The sequence below is a fragment of the Drosophila pseudoobscura genome, chromosome 3 (genome assembly GCF_009870125.1).
Source record: "Drosophila pseudoobscura strain MV-25-SWS-2005 chromosome 3, UCI_Dpse_MV25, whole genome shotgun sequence".
Classification (NCBI taxonomy): Eukaryota; Metazoa; Arthropoda; class Insecta; order Diptera; family Drosophilidae; genus Drosophila; species Drosophila pseudoobscura.
Genome location: NC_046680.1, coordinates 5,560,583 through 5,579,842, shown reverse-complemented (window position 1 = coordinate 5,579,842; position 19,260 = coordinate 5,560,583). Strand labels below are relative to the sequence as shown.

The 19,260-nt window shown below is 44.8% G+C and overlaps 1 protein-coding gene across 7 annotated transcripts in view; it reads right to left on the bottom strand.

The window, feature by feature from the left end:
- Positions 1–1,202: 1,202 nt before the first annotated feature.
- Positions 1,203–19,260, bottom strand: part of NaCP60E (Na channel protein 60E) — a 33,267-nt gene continuing 15,209 nt past the window's right edge. Inside the window, exons 5-30 of one of the 7 annotated variants that reach the window (XM_015183682.2) lie at positions 18,260–18,468; positions 17,782–18,192; positions 17,494–17,713; positions 17,295–17,429; positions 16,495–17,230; positions 16,215–16,429; positions 15,990–16,160; positions 15,732–15,925; positions 15,567–15,669; positions 15,377–15,505; positions 14,405–14,419; positions 13,791–14,030; positions 11,593–13,730; positions 11,191–11,518; positions 11,025–11,125; positions 10,236–10,410; positions 9,828–10,124; positions 9,356–9,510; positions 8,432–8,565; positions 7,681–8,350; positions 7,196–7,555; positions 6,962–7,070; positions 6,725–6,906; positions 5,101–5,219; positions 4,404–4,646; positions 1,203–4,324 (exon numbers count right to left, since the gene is read on the bottom strand). In XM_015183682.2, the coding sequence (XP_015039168.2) occupies positions 3,765–4,324; positions 4,404–4,646; positions 5,101–5,219; positions 6,725–6,906; positions 6,962–7,070; positions 7,196–7,555; positions 7,681–8,350; positions 8,432–8,565; positions 9,356–9,510; positions 9,828–10,124; positions 10,236–10,410; positions 11,025–11,125; positions 11,191–11,518; positions 11,593–13,730; positions 13,791–14,030; positions 14,405–14,419; positions 15,377–15,505; positions 15,567–15,669; positions 15,732–15,925; positions 15,990–16,160; positions 16,215–16,429; positions 16,495–17,230; positions 17,295–17,429; positions 17,494–17,713; positions 17,782–18,192; positions 18,260–18,468 (8,349 nt within the window). In that variant the 3' untranslated portion in view covers positions 1,203–3,764. Of the gene's footprint in view, positions 4,325–4,403; positions 4,647–5,100; positions 5,220–6,268; positions 6,402–6,724; positions 6,907–6,961; positions 7,071–7,195; positions 7,556–7,680; positions 8,351–8,431; positions 8,566–9,355; positions 9,511–9,827; positions 10,411–11,024; positions 11,126–11,190; positions 11,519–11,592; positions 13,731–13,790; positions 14,031–14,404; positions 14,420–15,376; positions 15,506–15,566; positions 15,670–15,731; positions 15,926–15,989; positions 16,161–16,214; positions 16,430–16,494; positions 17,231–17,294; positions 17,430–17,493; positions 17,714–17,781; positions 18,193–18,259; positions 18,469–19,260 lie in introns of those variants that run through there. The other 6 variants (XM_015183679.2, XM_015183689.2, XM_033378428.1 and 3 more) reach the window with 6 other exon arrangements.

Here is a 19,260-nt window from a genome sequence, read left to right as displayed (position 1 = left end):
TGATTCGGTTCAAAATGTGTGTGTTGGTTACGCACATATTATGGTTAATGGTTCTTAATCTTGTTCGTTACTCTTTTATTACCCTTTTTGTATATCTTTTGTTTATAAATTAATCTTTGGCTAAGCTGAGGAGCGTAGCGTTGCGGATCAAATCAATCAAAAGTTGATGGGTCTAAGGGGCTAGCTAACGAGGCAGTCAATGGCAATGGCAATGGAAATCCAAATGGAAATTTATGCAAACCATGCGGCAATAATTTGTTAACAATTTTCTGCTGCCCAATTATCGTTTTGAAAGAGACGAATTAAGCGGAAATTTTGATTTGATCCGTTGGAGCGTGTGGGGAGCGAATGGGGAGCGAGTGGAGCGCAGGCAATGGTTAAGCTAAGCTAGAATAGGAATTATTATAAAACTATGCATTGTCTCTTTTAGTTTGTAATACTCGTAGTGTAATATTTAATTGCTTTTATTATGCCGTAGCTGCTACTGCTGCTGTTTTTGGACTAGGACTAGAACGACCAATAAGGTGGAAAATCAAAATAATTGACTTAGTTCTCAGAGCATGTTAAACAATTGTACGCCTTCTGCTGTAGCTTTGGTTTACCGTTTTCTGTACGTATTAAATATTTATCTTTATTGCTGGTTCTTTGTGTTTCACTGTTCCCCTTTTATCTGTCCTTTTTCCATCCGCTGAAACGTCAACCTCATCATCCATATATGTATATGTACTTTAATCTCAACAATATGTATATATAAATAAAATCGTGTATTTTGTAAGGCATGCCTAATCAAACCAGCCGTATTGCTAACTATAGGTATATCTGTATGTACTATATGTAATCAGCCCCTAATCCGTCTCCATTGGCTAATCCCTAGGGGCTTCTGTTCTCGCTGCTGCTGCGGTGCCATTGCCATGAACTTTAAATGCATAGGACTCGGTTCTGTTTCAATTTCTGATGCTGTTTCTGCTTTTGCTCGGTTGAATTGGTTCTTGAATCGACTTGAATGGGAGCAAAGCATTATCTACTGCGATTACGAGTACGATTCGATAATGTCGATAATGTAAAATCTATACTTTTAAATCATTATTATTATTCGTTTTCCGTTGCTGCGTGTGTATGGCCTGATCTCTGTTCATTTGAGTTGGTTTCGGTTTTGGTAACGATGTCTATATAATTGAATATGCCTCATTCATTTTATTGTCGTTATACTCTATGACTAAATTAAACCTCCCATATTGCATCATTGCGTCGGCTCGGCTCGTCTCGTCTCGTCTCGCGTCGCTCTCTAATCGTAAACATCGTTTGAAGCGATTATTATTGAAAGATAACTAAAATTAAAGCTTCTTTGTTTGGGTTTTCATTTTCTTTGATGATTGGATGAGAGGTTCTATTGCTATTTCGTTACCGTTAATCATTATCGTTTATCGTTTATGTACAATCGAATACGAGTACTAAATATTGTAAATCCTATGTCATACAATATATAATCCTTGCAACTGTTAGGCAATGTACCATTATTAAATATCACTTAATTGACGAGTGTTTGGTTTCTGTCTGTTGTTGGTTTTGTTTTGCTTTTGCTTTTGCTTTTGTGTCGGTTTTTTCTTTTGGTTTTTCACATTTTCATATTTCATCTATCTCTGTTAACATTTCTAATTAAAAATTACGATTTTAGTTTGGTTTTTTTTTTGTTTTTGTATCATTTTGCTTGTTCTTGTTGTTTTTTGTGTGTAAAAATTGCAGTTAAAATCACAATTAATTTGTTGTGTGTACGATATTTTGTTTGTTCTTGGAGAAAACGATTTAGTTGGTACCATAGAATTTCAATTTACTATCAATCGCTGTCTGATTGTCTGTTGTTGTTAGGTTTCGAAAATAGAGTAAGAGTAAGAGTAGAGTAAAGTCGAGTGGAGTGTGCACTGCTTTGGAGGCTGCTGGTGTATTTCGGTTTCGGTTTTCCTCGTATAGTACTATGTATAATAATCATACCGCAAAACTCGTGTTCGATGTGTAAACTTAATGCGATCACAATGACGACTTAAGAGCGAGAGAACAACACTTAAAATATAACAAAAACACGACAAGTTTCTTGGAAACTTGGCCCAGGGCCAAGCCCTTATCAAAGTTGTACAAAGATGTCACGTACATAGTTTGTAAAGTGTAAATCATTATGTTAAAATAGAGTTCTTGTGGAAGCTTACTGGTTTGTTCTTTTGTTTCATAGGAGACCACAATTGTTGCAAGTTGGTTTCGATTTAAGCTACTCTAAATCATATAGTAAATTAACTAATCATTAGTTCACAACAATAAAAGTTATTCGTTAGGTAGGACTGCGGTTCATCTGGCTGATTGCTGATTGATTTCGATTTGGTTTGGTTTGGTTTGGTTTGGATTAGTTCGATTACGATTTGACTTCGATTCTAGTGCTATCTTCTGGATAGTATATTATTTCCCGATTGGATTGGGTTTAATATTAGATTCACTTGACATTGTTCTTCGACTTAAGTTATTACTGAAGGATGCTGAAGAAGAGAGATGGATAGAGAGACATATGTATGTACGGGTAAGTTGAGGGTGTGGATATCCAAATACTCATATGTACAATACATGATAATCAAAACTACTAATACTTCGCTTTTGTACTTCGAACAATCGGTAATGAATAATAATCGCTTATCGGTATCGCTAGCGCTAGCGCTATCGTAATCGTATTGGTAATCGGTAATTGTATGCGGTATCGTAGTCGTAACGAAAAACCTTTATAAATATTTTATTAAATTTGCACTAACTAATGTAATACATATGTATGTACGTATGCTAAGACCTGGTACCGTACGGCAGACGCTATGTAAAGTATATCTATAAGTATAGTATTAGCTCATTAGTTTAAAATACTTCTTTTGGCATATGTACAAAATATATTCATATGTATCGATAGTTGAGAAAAAAATCAAATCTACTGTCATGAGCCTAGATCTGACCGCGATAGTTACACATATGCATAGTTACATATGCATGTATGTATAAATGGGTGTATTGAATGCTCGAGCATGCATGCAATGCCAATCTCTTTGTATCGTATTGTATAGTTCAAAAACAACCTTCGAAAATATCCAAGAAATACCTCGATATGACTACAACATGGAACCGAACGGCCGGTAAGCTATTGACATATGTTCTGCACTTTTCTCCGATACCGATTCGTATTCTGATTGTGATAGTTATTCTATGATTCTGATTCTTATTCCGAATCTTTTCTTTTTTTTTGTTATGTTTTGATTCGCGATACGTGTACACAATGTACGGTTTGTTTAATGCACGTTTTTGTTAACACAGAGTTTAATATTGATTTCTTCTCCACCTCCACCATCTCCTGGCCAGCGTAGATTGATATTGTATATAAATTTGGATAGTTCCGTATATGTATATGTGTATATATCGTATAAAGCGACTAGTATGTATGTATATATATATATATATATATATATATATGTATGTATATATATGTAATCGACTACGATAACAAAGGGGTACCCCGACCCCGCCTATGCCTAAGCCTAAGCCTAAGAAACTACGAGTTCTGAGACAAATGCACACAGGAATCGGCATCGGATTTGCGCTCAGGTCGGAGGTTGTCAACTTGGACGCCGGCCAGCGACAGCCGAGGATGTTGATGTTGACGAGCAGCAGGCACTGATCCTGCTGCTGGTGCTACTACTGCTGCTGCTGCTGCTGGAATCCTGCTGCCGACTGTTGACCGAAGGTCATCTCTGTTGGTCCTCGGCTGGAAGTGCTTCAGCTTCAATTCCCCTTTCAGCTGCTGTCTGCTCCTCATCCTCGTCGAGTGTGTCCATCTCGACAATTTCGTTGCCAGTGGCTTTGTCGGGATTGTAGTCGTAGAACACCTGCGATGTGTCCCCCTGCACATTCACATCGATGGGAGATGGGTCCACCTCCACACCGATCGTTACGGCTGTGGATGTAGCAGCCAATTCCGTACTGAAGTCGCCGCGTGGCGGCTCCTTGGGACTGTCCACCATTATCTGCACGGTAGGCATCAGGGACGTGTCCATGGGGCTCTCCGACGAACCCGTGCTGATGCGAATCTGCGGCGGCTTGGGCTTATCGTGCCCATTGCCATTGCCATTGCCCGTTGAGGAGAGGCTACCCTCGTCTTCCTCCTTGTACTCTTCGCTCTCGCGGTGCACCAGCACATGGACTAGTGTAGCATTGTCCGGCCGCAGGCCGAGGGCATGCATGTGCGGATGCGTCTGTTGATCCGGCGATGGCCGGGTTACGATCACCTCGGGGGCAGGTCCCTCCGCTGAAAGTTTGTCAAAACAAAGATGACTTTAGTGGGGTTTGCTCTCGTGGAGGGAGTCTCAAGTACAAATTACACATACAGACAAAAGCGTTCTTGTTAACTCTTAAAGCGCTTTGTGCTGACAGACCTCTTTCAAGGGGGGGTTTCTTTCGTATGAAACTAGAGGCGCGCTTACGTGAGTTAACCGGCCCCCCCACCACCTGTTGTCTGTCGCTGTCGGAGGCGGATGCTGCTGTCGCAGTGGCGGTGGCGGAGGCCGCACCAGAGGCGCTGACGGAGACAGAGGCTGAGGTGGTAGTGTTGGTCGTGGGATTTATAGCAGCTGTTGTGGGTGAAATGCACGCATTAGTGGTTGACAATTGTGGTGGGCACAACGCACAGAATAATACAAAATAGGTTGTGTGGATAGGTCAAATACAGATACAATTACAGTTACGGATACGGATAAAGAGTAACATATGTCGGAGAGAGAGAGAGAGTATACATATATAGAGAATGAAGAAAAACTCATAATTATCGGTAGAGAGCGAGAGTTCACAGATTGGTTTCAATGAAATGCATCACAATGAGAAGTAGAAGCCATATGGATATGATCTTGATTGATGCTTAGATTCAGGTTAAGATTGAGGTGCAGTGGTTGGTTCGTTGGTTCAAGGTGCTGTCGTTTCAGTGGTTTCGGTGGCTATGTACAGGGAGTATTTACAAATAGCAAACGTGGTGAATGATTTAACTGACTGAGTGGATAGGTGGGTGATAAGGCACTTGTCAATAATTACTTTTTCTATGTACTGAAGGTGAGGTTAAGCTGTCATCGACAGCATCCTGATGACGCAAAAAGAAATTATAAAAGCTTCGGCGACGACTTGCTCTAGGCGCTTCCACAAATATGCTACCGCTAATAATAGTAATAGTTAAGTAGTTGAAATAGCAGTAATAGTAACAATCATAAACATGAGTAATTGGTCATTTGATCTGGATTCGATTTGGATGTGGATGTTGAGATTTGAGAAAATGTGTGTAGAATGCTCGGTTGTGGGTAGATTAGATTATTCGATTACTTATAGTAGCTATAGATCAAGAGCCTTTGTTTCGTAGAAACTTTTCTGCAATTTTTCGACGATATTACATAGGAGAAAATAGTTGATAAGCTGTACATCGCTATGCATGAGCTTGGATGGGATTCTACGGGTTTTCAGAGCTCCATAATTCCAATTTACCTGGTGAGTTTGGATGGTTGTACGTATAAATGCTGCTACAATGAAATCTACAGAAAATCTTTTGCAAAAATAAACGAAAAACTATCTATTTAAGGGCAGGCAACCAATAAAAATCAACTCAAATTGCGCATTCTCGATGCCATAGAGAGTCGGAGTCGGGTGTAGTCGGAGGTGGGAGTGGATATACAAGTTCAACGAATTCCGGTAAGGCCACTACTTGAATAATTGAATAATACATATACTCAAATTTATTATTAGAGCTGCAATAAGTTGTTGTTCAGATAGTTTTTTGGAAAATTGTTGAATAGTTGTTGTAGAGAGAGGGCGTTTTAGACGGCAAATGAGTATTTGACAGAGCTTTGCGTTCGCTTTAATGATCTGAATTGAGCTTGAGTTGAGTTAAGTTGAGTTTTTAGGAGCGAGTTTGGATGGTAACTAGAAACTAGATAAGATACATTTTTGAGCAGTCGACTGGTACGAGTACTGAATGGTGGAATCAATATGGAATACATATACATTTACTTAATATAGCAGAGTATACAACAAATATGAGTGAGTTATAGACGAGAACTAAAAACGAAGTTTGTAAGTTTGCTTATTGCATTTGGTTGATTTGATCTGTTTTCTGATTGTTGTTTTTTCTGTTTTTAAGACTGTAGGTTTATGGGTTTGGCTAGCTAAGCTAAGCAGCTGTTATAGGATTGGATAGGAGTGATTGAGCCTTTACCTAGGTAATTCAAGCCACTAGGCTGGGAGTCACTTCTGAGAACCGCTGTGACCATATCTGCGAGCAGGGACTCATAGTTTAGGGAGATACAAGAGGATATGCTAGAAATAGGGCTTAAGTTCATATAGGTACACTGTGGACACACAAAACATTAAATTTATCGAGCATGGATCGACTGGTATGTTGTCTGGTTATTTGGTTTTTTGGTTTTTTGGTTTTTTGGTTATCTGGTTGCATGGTTTGAAGGCGGCATGAGCATGGAAAGCCTTTCGATTTCGTATTCGTCTAAAAATTGCATTTCAAATTCATCGCAGCCATGGATACACATACACATATATATGGAGTGTCTTTGTATGGGTGAGTGTGTACGTGTGTCTGTGTGTGGATGGAGTATGTGTGTGTGTGTGTGTGTGTGTGTTTTGCTGGGTGTAAGAGGGTGGACCTGGAGATAACTACCGTTTGCCCATATCGTCGCTTTGCTGCTTGATATCCTTGACGACATCGTCGGCCCCCGAGACTAGCATCAGCGGCAGATTCAGCCAGGGCCCGGCCAGCTCACTCAGATCGGAGCCATCAGAGGCACGCGAGGACTTCCGCGATGAGGCACGACTGGAGCAGGCGGTTCCCCGACGACTGACCTGCAAGAACTCGAAAAGTTATATAAGTATAGTAAGAAATCGGATGGCGACTCACCTGCAGATGGAAAAAGTTTAGAGCCGAGAGCTTCGATTGCCATCCGCCGGGGCTGGAGGTTTGGGTGGCACTGTCGCCGGAATTGGAGCGCTCCTTTTCATTCTTGCGCCTGTGAAGTTGAAGAGACACCACAGCGAGTTATACATTTGCAGATACGTACGAGTATTACGTATTATTGGAAAAGTAAAAAGTGTTCAAAGTTAGGTTGTGGACTGGTGGTGTAGTATGTAGTACCGCAAATAGTCCTTCCAGCCGGTCTGTATGGTCTTGGCCGCCTTTTCCTGGCGCTTCCAGATCCGCGTCGACGAAACAATTTCCAATTCTTTGCGCGTTGGAAACTGTTTCTTGAACTTGACATCCATTTGTTCCTGCAACTGTTTGAAGTTATCGGTCTCCTCGACATGACCTAGCACGTGCTTCACGAGCGCGTGCAAAATATCGAGACAGTGTATTTTATTACCCTTAGAGATGGGCAGATTAAATGACACTAGAGCGACATTATTAGGCTTCGAGATGCCCAATGGTGGATCGAGAGAGGCAATAAAATCGGACAGTTGCGAGAAGTGTATAAACTGGGTGGCATGTGGATCATATCTGAAAGTAAATCAATTGCAAATCCATTAACCAACATCGCTCTCTCTCTCTCTCTCTCTCTCTCCAATCTAGCTTGTGGCTGCTCTGGAGGTGTTCGTCTGCTACTCTAATGGGGAAACACCTACTTGGACCAGCGTATGTAAAACATCTCTAAGTCGTCTTCGACAATCCCAATCTCCTCTTCCTGGTGCGCCTGGTTGAAGTTCTCCAGAATGATGGCAATGTACATGTTGATCACAATCATGTAGCTGATAATGATGAAGCTCGTAAAGTAAGTAATGGCCAGCAAAGGGTGGCCGCAGTCGCCATTAGTCTGCCGGTTGAAAAAGGGATCGCAGTCGGGTGGTTGGATCATCAGCGACTCGAGAACGTCGTTCCATCCGGCTGAAGTCATCAGGCGAAAGAGCAGCTGCATGCTCCGCCCGAAGGTCTGGAAGTTCACCATGTCGTCCAAGGCGCCCTGCAGCTTCACGTGCCCAAAGAGCGACATGCCCAGTATGGCATATATGAAGGTAATCAGTCCCAGCAAGGCACCAATGTTGAAGAGAGCTGGCAGCGACACTACCAGCGCAAAAAGCAGCTTCCTTATGCCCTTGGCCGCCTTTATCAGGCGCAGGATGCGGCCTATACGAAATACTCGGACTACGCGCAGTAGTGTCGGACTGATCGGCAGGTCGATCATGATGTCCTCCATTAGAATGCCGAAGATAGAGGCCAGCACCAGGAGGAAGTCGAATACGTTCCATGGGACCGTGAAGTAATGATAGCGTAGTCCCACAATCTTGACAATGGCCTCTGCAGGAAGAAAAACATTGGCAAAAGGATCAGCAGTAGATCCAAGTTATTCCTTGGCTTGTTTCCTGTTCGCTCCCTTACCCAGACCAAAGACCGTGGTGAAGAAGGCGTTGCTCACTTCCAGTATAAAGAAGACCGCATGCGGTTGATCGTAGTGCTCGATGCCCATGGTAAGCATGTTGAGAAAAATCAGTACAAAGATCGCAATCTCGAACCTGCACGTCGTCAGAGAGATACCACAAAGATCTATTAATGTTTTTCTTCAAGGTAGAAGCTTCGGGCGAGCCGAAGTCGTGGTGCTCCTCAGAGATACAGACAATAGAGGGGATATTTACAGGCAGGGAAAGGAGCACCATAGGTTGCTAATAGATAGATTTATAGAGAGATAGTGAGAGAGTAAACTATATATCTAAGGCTAAATCGTACATGCTGATTCCATTAAAACACACCAAGAGGTAAAACCCCACCCTTGCGGATGACTCGAACAGCCCCAGGACAGCTACTCATGCCCAGAGTGCGGGGAATTAGGGGAAATATCATAGAATATCCAAGTATCATAGTAAAAAAGTGCTCTACAAGTATTACTTATTATATGCTTCGGGATATGGGATACAGATACAGAGAGTTAGGAGGCATTTTTGATGGTGTTTGGCCGGGACTCCATCACTGAAGAGGCGGCAAACACCCTGGTGATGATCAAAAATGCTGGGAATTTCAAGTGTTCAAATGATTTTTATCACCAAATCAGAAACAACCGAGAGTTGTGTGAACGCCTAACCGTATAGACAACTAATAGTTACAGTTACAGTTACAGTTACAGTTAGAGTTAGATTTAAAGTTAGATTTAGAGTAGGCAAGAGACAAGAGACAAGAGAGAGGTAGAGAAAGAGTAATAGTAACTAATAGTAGGCATAAACTATAAGATACTCGTAGGAATACGTAATTTGCTTGTCTTAGATTGAGCTGGTTTTTATCATATTGGTTTTGATCATATGGTTTGTTTACCTTCTCGAATTGGATAAATCATAAAACATAGCTAAAAAATGATTTATAGGTCGCTTAATAACTTTCTGTGGTTTCTTTCGTCCCAATTTTTTCATAGCCGTGTAATAGTGTTTTTGAGATTCGGTGAGAAACATTTCCAACACTCCTCCTTCATACTATATAAAAGTGATGAGAATAGAATGAACATTTAATCATATATATACAGTCCACAGTTAGGTAACGTAACGCTCTAGGCTATATACAACTCGACACAACAGATCAGAAACATTATCAGCAATACATTAACGATCGGGGTACACAAATTGATGGAGTGGACAATCAAACAGATCGGTGACGACGGATGGATATATGTATGTACTATATGTATGTACAGATTATACATTTATATATATGTAGATATAAATTGATATATATGTATATAGATGCGGACCAGATGCAGGGGCCCAGATGTACCATAGGCCAATGGACTTACCTTCTTCTTGAGCATATTGAAGTTATCAATGATAACTCCAATGAACAGATTGAGTGTGAAGAACGATCCGCACACAATAAATATAACAAAATAAATATAAGCATAGAGATTGGCCTCCCGCTGCGGCTGCAGGTCCACGCCCCGGGCGTCCACGGCATCCGCCATCACCTCCATCCAGCCCTCGAAGGTTGCGACCTGTAGCAGGGCCAGGTAGCCCATGCCCACATGATCGAAGGTGATCTTCGAGTTGATCCACGTGTAGTTCTGCTCAATGCAGTCCCACTTGTCGTTCACCTCCTGCACGCAATAAATGGAGAAGGAAATATGAGTAGGGTGGGTTTGTACAGTCACACAGGACAGGTAGATCGTTCTCCTGCTCCATATTGGGAGTGTGTGTAGTGTACTCACAGTAATTGGCAGCAATTCTCCCATTTCATTGACGCACTTGAAAAACTTCCCACCAAAGAACTGAACACCCATTATTGAGAAGATCAACCAAAAAACCAAACAAACCAAAAGTACATTGAAAATTGATGGTATTGCATACATGAGAGCGTTTACTACAATCCGCATTCCTTGCCACCTGGAATAGAAATGGAATGGATGAAATGCTAGTCATTACTGGGATGTATACTGGAGATCGTCGCTTCGTTGCACATCTATTTGTTTTTGCAATGGGTGCTAATTGATTACGGTTCTGGTGCAAACAAGTGGAGTTCTTTTTGGAATGATTCTCATCTAACCATTACAAGTACTATTACTATGCATATGTACATTGTCTACTTATTATTAATTTTAGATTATTTACAAAGATTATACATATATGTACATATGTATGCAGTTTTTGTGAAGGTAGAGGATAGACAAATCAAGGCTTCGGGCTACAGACTAGACAGAGGCGAGGAGGATGCAATGCAAAGTGTTCTACGTATTTCTATTCGAAATCCATAAAGAAGACGAGATTGTATTAAACACTGCACAGCTCTGACGAAAGCCGTATCGAGGACTGACCGACATCTCCCAGAAATAGTAAGAGATACAAGAAAGTACGAAGAGTAGTAGTAGTAGTAGTAGTAGTAGTAGTTGCAAAAAGGCAAGAAGTGGCCTATGTGGACAGCTCTTACTTCATTGGATGCACAGGTGTTTGAGAAGGTTGTGGTGCAGCCTATAGACTAGACCAGCGACTGGTCGACTTACCGAGAGATCGCTCTCAGGGGTCTCAGGGCACGCAGGGTGCGTAATGACCGCAGAACCTTGAGGTTCTCATTCTCTTCAATTAGCAGCGAGAAAACCGATACCTATGGAACAAAAAGACCAATCAGAGAATGTGCATCAAAGTGCTCATTTATGTAGATGCACTCACAAACACTATGATAAAATCGAGTATGGTCCAGAAACTCGTGAAGTACTTGGAGAAGCCCAGCGCCAGCCACTTGAGTATCATTTCCACCACGAAGATCAGGCAGAAGGAGAAGTTGGTCCAGTAGAGTACGCGCTTCAGCGTCTTGTTGCTGTCCAGGTAGATGTCCTCGAAGCAAAGCGTGATACTCGACGCAAAGATCAGCACTAGCACAAACCACTCAAAGGCCGGAGTATCGACAACCGTCAAGACAGCCGTCCTAATGCGGGTCCACTGCTTGGCGCTCGGCGTGTCCATGCAGGACATAAACCAAGGGCAGCGGAAGTAAAAGCTGCCAGTATGAAAAGAGGGAAAACAGGGAAATAGCATAAGAAGATGTAATTGGGGATCTTTTCAAATACTCACTGATCGTAGCACTTCTGGGGGAAGCAGTCATCTGGCACCTTCGGCGGCTTCGCCTGCCCATAGCTCGGAAAAGTCATGGGATCATTGTAAGCGCCCTGCGAGTTACGTCTCCCACCGACGGTGAGGTCGTCTACGTAGGAAACCAAACAATGCCATGGTTTTTCGGTCAGTCGAGTGAATGCCGACGGCTTCTGTGCCGCCTTTTCCGGCTGATCGGATTGCTCAGTCTTGTGGGTGTGGGCGAGAGCCAGGGCCAGGGCCGAGCTGGTGTCGGCGGCGCCCGAGCTGTGCGACTCGGTGCGCGCGGACTGGAAGGAAGCGGCTTTGTCTAAAGTCGATTGTGGATGCTCCATGGGGCGTCGCCTCTGCCCTGCCGTTGGGTGTGCTTGTGAGTGGCCATTGCCGTGCCGATGGCCAGACCCATGGGTGTGCCTTTGGCCGTGACCATGAGAGGGGGCCGTTTGGATGCTCGTAGCATGAAAGTGCTGCTGGTGCTCGGTGAGGGCGGCCAGCGGGGGCGTGGGCGTGGGCGTGACCTTTAGCGATGAAATTTGCGCCAGTGTCGGTGGCTCAATGCTCGACTTCAAGGAGGTGGGTGGCGTGGCGGGTACACCAGTGGACAATGGCAGAACAAGCTTCTGCTTCTGGATGAGCAGGTTCTCGTAGGAGTTGGTACTCTTGAGCGAGAGACTGTCCAGGCGCAGCTGGTCGCTGTTGAGAAACTTGCGCGGCATCTTCTCCGATTCGATGCGTAGCGTGGAGATTGGCTTTTCCTCCTCCGGCAGCTCCTCCAGCCGCTCGATCAGCGACAACCGCTTGAAGCGATCGAATTGAACCGTGAATGGGTCGATCTTGCGGCGCGTGAAGGGGGACTGGCTGGCGCCTGGACCTTGGCTGGTGGCTGCCACTGCCATGGCCTCCATGGCCACGAAAGGCGCATGGATTTGATCACAGATTTTGCGTATTTCATTCGATATGCTAAAGTCCTCGTCGATCTTGCGCTGCTTCTCCAGGCTGCGGCGTTTTATCTTCACGGACTGCCGCTGGGCGGCGGAACTAACGGACTGGGAGCGTCTCGGAACGCTGGATAGGTCGTAGCTGTCATAAGGATTGAGTGGATGCACTACCTCATCGGCGGCTGTGCGCTCCGAGGCTCCCGTGATAATGGCAATGTGCTCCATGATCGCTTTGGTGGCCTCGTCGGCTGCCGGCGAGGGTTCTGAGAGGGTGGAGAGCTTGCGCTCCAGCGACGTAGTCGAGCGTTTGATCTCCTCCAACTCCTTCTCGAAGCTCTGGATGATGTTATCGAACTCCGAGTGCTCCACCAGCGCCTCGCTCTCTTGATGTCCCTGGCTGGAGGATCGCCGCGACCGCATGAGGTTCGACGAAATGTAGCTGAGATTGGACTTCGGCATCTCGTTATCCTCCTGGAGGAACTGAAAGAGCTCCTTCTGCTCGCAATTGAGCAGCTCCTCGCGCAGATTCCCCTGCTGCGAGAGCAGCTCTTCCTGCTCGATCGATATGGAGTTCAGGGAGTGGCCACTAGAGTGCCTTCGCATCTCCGCCTCCTCCGACTTGAGCAGCGAGCGCTGCGAGTGACCGCTGGACTGTGAGAGTCGGTCCAGAGACTTCCTGTAGCTGGGTGAGCGGGTTAGCAACGATTTCTGGTACTTAAGGTAGGCCTCGTCGTGCTCTTCGCTGCCGTAGCGCCGCGAGGAGTTATCCTGAAAAGAGTCTCCGCGGTTGAAAGAGCCACTTCGCTGGTCGTTGGCATATGGATCCGTGTCCGTGGAGTTGTACTGGCCCAGGAGACGCAGCTCGATCGACTCCGTGTAGGTGGCCTCGTCCCTGGAGTCGTTCTGCTGGGTGCTAACCCCCGAGGATATCTGGTGTTGCAGCCGTCGTTCCGCCAGGGCGAACGGAGTTAGGTTGTTGCTGTGGGCAGACATGATGGCGGTCTCGTAGGTGGGCGGCAGCGAGTCTGTAATTGGTGGCAGTGGCTGATCCTGTAGCTGGATCTGCTCGGGCACATCCGAGGCCTCGTCGTACTCGAGGCCATCAACAATTGTGTGCAGGCCGTCCCTCAAGGGGATCTGGAAGCCAAAGTCAGAACCCGAGACTGGCCGATTCATAGATTCCTGAAAGAAAAGAACGTAAATTAGTCGGAATTTAAAGAGAGTTCAATGTGAAACACCCACCTGGTAGCTCAATCTATGGAACTTAGTCTCGGCCAACAGATTGGACTTGTCCATCTCCATTCCCCCCTGTGCCTGACCCTGACTTTGAGCGTGGGCCTGGGCCTGGGCCTCGAGCACGATCTGCTGGAACTTCTCGGCAAACTTTCGCTCTTTACGATCCTTACGCTCTTGCCGCTTCTTCCTTATCAGATCCCGCACCCTTTCGATACTCCTCGCCAGCTTAGACTCCTCGCCCACTTCCTATATCGGGGGAAAGAACACAAAAAGATCATTAGACAATGGTCGAATCTAAGGCAGAGCAGAAAGCAAAAGAGTTCGCTACAAGATTTTTTGGGTATTTTTTGACTAGACATTGACATTGATACATCAACATGGAGTTACAATCAGAATTCGGGGTTCCAATACATACAAAAGTAAGGGTTAAGGGCAGGCAACACAAAAGGTTATAACATTTATCACATATATGTATATGTATAAATATTGCCTGATCAGCTTTGGTCTACTCTAGAAGTATATACACATTTATTTTGTTGGGATTTAGATTAAAGTGTGGCTAACTTAAACGAAGCAAGCAAGTTTAAAGCAAGTTAAAACGATTTAGTTGGAAAAATTACCTTCTTCTTGAATATCTGTTTACGGTTTTTAGTGTATTTAAATTGTTTTGGTTTTCGGGTTAAGTGTAGATTTAGTGTCGTGTATTTTGTGTGGGCAAGTAGTTAAGATTAAGATTAAACGCATGGTGCAAAAGTTGACAACAGAAGATTTGGTTAATTCGATTAGGTACGAGTATTCAGTGCATTTCAGAGAATGTTTTAACATTGATACTTAGACAAGAGACATACATTGTTAGCTTCGAGTACGAGTACGAGTACGAGTAGGAGTATGTGGGTCTGTTCAGTATGTACATACACATAAGAAGTGGTAAAGTTAAGATCCGAACAAACCCCCATAGTCACTAAATTCGAGCAGAGCCGAACTGTAGAGGCCCAGAACAAGTCAAAATACATTGTGCTGGGACTAATTTTAAGGATCGAAATTAGATTTAAGTTTAGTAGAACAGAAACATGTAGCAAAGGTAGTAACACAATGCAGAGTGTGATGGTTTTTGATGGGAATTTTAACCATAAAAGTGAAAAGTAAATATAATTTGCTTGTCTGAACAGAAGAGAAGAGTGCCAGATCGTATGGTGTATGATATAATTGGTTCAATTGTGTGGTATACCAATGCTAATTGGGCGATAATACGATGAAGGCTGTGATCAGACGCACAAACACACACAGATTAAGGATCAGACACACACATAAATAGAAATACCGGAAATCACATCAAAGTGCAATACAACATTTAGGAAACGATCTAACGATCTAACCAGCGATCGTCTGACATATAACATAGATAAGTTTTCTTTTAGTGGGTTGGTTTTATGACAAGGAGCATGATTGCTCTCCTGTCCATTCCGGAACTATTCACGTTTAGTTGTCAGATTGTTTAAGAAACTTTTGGTGGCACACGCCAAGACATACGACATTTACATTCACGAACGTTAAGAAACATGGAAAAGGTAGACGAGAAGCCTGTGACTTGCCTCTTTCTTTGACTTGAGCTCCTCAGAATTGAAGCTGTTGAGCAACAAGGCCAAGAACAAGTTGAGCACCATGAAGTTTCCCATGACCAAAGTTGGCAGAAATATGGCGAAGCATGTGGAGGCACCTTGCTGCAAGATATAATTAGTATATGTACGATCTGTAAGTCCGTTTTCCAAGCTGTCTACAAACCTCTTCTTCGGCTCGCATACAGTCCCAGAGCGGCTCGATCCATTCCCCGCACAATATGCGGAAGATCATCATGAATGAGTGAAAGAAGTCATTGAAATTCCATCTGTAAAGGAGGATACAGATAAGAGAATATACGAGAATATAATTAAATGACTCAAGTCTTGCCTTGGCACTGGATCTGGGTCAAACTTTTCCGCCGTGTAGTCTTTGGAGAACAATTGCATGCCAATGACGGCAAATATGTAGATGACTATTACCAAGATCAGCGTAAGGTTACCCAGCGCCCCAATTGTCGATATGATAATGCTCAGCAGCACCTTCATTGTGGTCCACGACTGGGCCAGCTTTAGTACACGCAGCTGGAAATGTAGCAAAGGTTTGAAATGAAATATATGTCGATTTAATATCGCACGGACGCAGTACCAGTCGCAGTCCCCTCAAGACACTAAGGCCATCGACCAGCTCGAAGATGATGTCCAGCAAACTGGCCGTGACAATGAGCAGGTCAAATATATTCCAGCCGCACAGAAAAAAGTCCTTGGACAAGGCCATCAGCTTCACAATGCACTCAAAGGTGAAAATGGACGTGAAAACCTGTGGAAAAGAAACGAATTTAGTAGATTCTTTGACGATTCTTGGTTCACTTACCTTATTTCCCACATCCAGGGCATTGCGAAAGCTCTCGCTCATGCCGTGATGCTCCATAGCCAGAAAGGCTGTGTTTAGCACAATGCACAGCGTGATAGCCAGCTCGAAGAGCGGATCCCTCACCACCTTGTAGAGGCAGTTCTGGAACTGCAGCCAGCTCTCGTAGTCGGCGCAGCAGTGGACACAGCGATCGCAGTTGCGGTCGGGCAGATCATCTGATTGGAAATTAAAATAATTTAAAAACCCATTCCCCCAAAAAAGTTTCTTAGAGAGCACTCACCGATAACAACCACCTCCGAGGAGAACTCCTGATGCAGGGCATAAACATTATGATTCTTGATGCGGGCTATGTTCCCATTGCACTTGATGAGGCGCACTTCACGCGGGGATAGGGCCAACTCCACGGTGGACACGTGGCCCAGCTCGTTGGCCGGATCCTGCTCCTCGTGATCGTCGACCACCCCGGAATCGTCCTGCGAGGATTCGCGATTGACGCCACTTGAGTTGGAGCTCGTCTGACGGCTGCTGGCGATGAGCTGGCCCTTGTTGTCCGAGGGGTACAGCATGTTGGGGTTCTTCTGCGGCTCCTCCTGGAAGCTAATGCGGTTCTTGGGCGTAGCAGCGGCGGGTACCTTGGCCAGCAGATGCTGATGATGCTGCTGCTGCTCTATCTGCTTGTATTGCTTCTGAGCCTGACGCGTGAGGGCGGAGGGACGCTCCGTGGCACTGTGTCGCGGACTTGGTCCCGGGCTGGGTGTGGCGGAAGGGGATTTGTTGGCATCGTTTTCATGGCCATTGCTGCCGTTCCCATTCCCATTCCCATTGCCATTAGTCTCTTTTCCGCCTTTGGTCTTTTTTCGGCGCGTCTTCTTCTTGCTGTACGAGGCCAGGAGGACGCCCTTGCGGGAGTCGATCCTCTTCTTGTTGTTCTTGTTCAATTTCTTAACATTCAGCACGGATGGATCAAAGCTGAACGTGGAATCATCCCGATGGTCCAGCAAATCCTTTTTCCGCTCCTGCAACAAATCAAAGAGGTTAGATCAGAGGATCAGGGTGCGCGCCAAGTTTGGGGCCACTCACCTCGTTTGTTATCTCCGCCTCCTCCTCGTAACTCAACGCGACAACGGCTAGCATCAGGTTAATCAAGTAGAATGAGCCAAAAAACACAACCACCGTAAAAAATATGACACTCATTGGACCACAAGTTGCTAGCACCTGCGGAAAGGGATAATCTGATCGATTAGATCATCTCGATAATTGCAGCAAGGATTACACTGACCATATTGTAGACATTCTCCCAGTAGTCCAATGTAATCAGCTGAAAGGTCGTTAGCATTGACCACATGAAATTGTCAAAGTTGGTATAGCCATGATTGGGATTCTCGCCGACACAGATGCACATATAGCCGAATGGGCAGTGACGGGCGCCCGTCAAGTTTCCACAAAGCACGGGCATCTCCTCATCGTCGAATAGCCAGTTGTCCGTGTCGTTGACCCACCTGAAAGGAACAATGACCATCCCTCCATTAGCATTCAGCTTTAATCATGAATTACAAGTCTCGCATACATATGCCAGTCTAGATGGGAGACGTTGGACCACTCGGAGGGCACGTGGCGCACACACTTGTTGCGCAGCTCGCCCATATAGACCTGCAGGGCGAAGAGGGCAAAGACCATCAAACAGAAGATGGTGAGCGTCATAACCTCCGCCAGTTGACGGAAGGAGTGAAGCAACGCGTTGATAATTGTCTTAAGTCCGGGCATGATGGAAACCGTCTTGAGAGCGCGCAGCACGCGAAAGGTACGCAGCCCCGCCAGGTTGCCAACCTCCATGCCAATGGTGGCATAGCCACTAGTTATGACCACAAAGTCTAGCCAATTCCATGGGTTGCGCAGATAGGTGTACTTGTTGAGCAGAAAGCCTTTGGCAATGATTTTGATCACCATTTCGATGGAGTAAATCGCCAGAAAGATGTACCTGTGGGTTGGCAACAGTAAAGGTTTGAAAGGTTCGTCCCGTGACCACTCGAATTTGAGGTACTTACTCAGCCTCCTCGACCGTCTCGGTCATGGCTAGGAAAATGCAGTTGAACAGAATGGTGGCCATGACGCAGTAGTCGAAAAATTGGTTCGTTGCGATATAGACGCACACGCGCCGCGCTGGACTCCATGGATGGAAGAGGAATAGGCTCTTGGTGCCTGTGAAACGATGGATGTAATTCTTGCGAAAGCGTTTCGAAACCACACAGAATGTCTGAAATAGTGGAAATGTGTTTTTAAGTAGGTCTATAATTATAGATACTTCAAATTCCTGAAATAGTTATATTAAAAAAACGAGGGGGAACGTTGTGAGTTGCTGCGGACACCGCAACTCTACGGTTATACCCGATACTAAGTCAGTATTGCTCCCCTCCGGCAGACGCCGCTAATATTTAACGACACGACAAAGAGTGCGTGCGAGAGAGACAGAAAATCAGTCTGAGCGTGACGTCGGGCGCTGCGTAGCCACTGCAAATTGATTTGTTCCTTTTGGCTATAAAAATGATCTGATCTGATCCAGATTCAGCAATCTAATAGATATGGTCATTATCTATGATTCTGCGTTTTTAGTTTTCTCAAATCTGCAATATTGTGGATGCAACAGATTTTCGTCCTTTGTGGGGGCGGATGGGGGTGGGGCGAAATTCTGAGATATACGTTTTATAGTGACATCTTAAAGGAGTGTGTGTACCAAATTTGGTTACTCTAGCCTTAATAGTCTCTGAGATTTGTGGTTGCCTCAGATTTTCGTCCTTTGCGGGGGCGGAAAGGGGTGTGGCGAAATTTGGACACAAAATGGTCAAGGTCCGATATCACAGGAGTGTGGATACCAAATTTGGTTGCTCTGGCTCTTATAGGTTCTGAGATCCTTGAACTCATATTTTTCAATTGGCAAAACCGCCAATGAAACCTGTGTGTTAGAGAGAGAGACAGAGCGAGAAAGAGTGAAATTGTTTTCTTGATTCTGGCTCTGGTTCAGATTTTGCAGTCTGTAAGATAAAGTCAT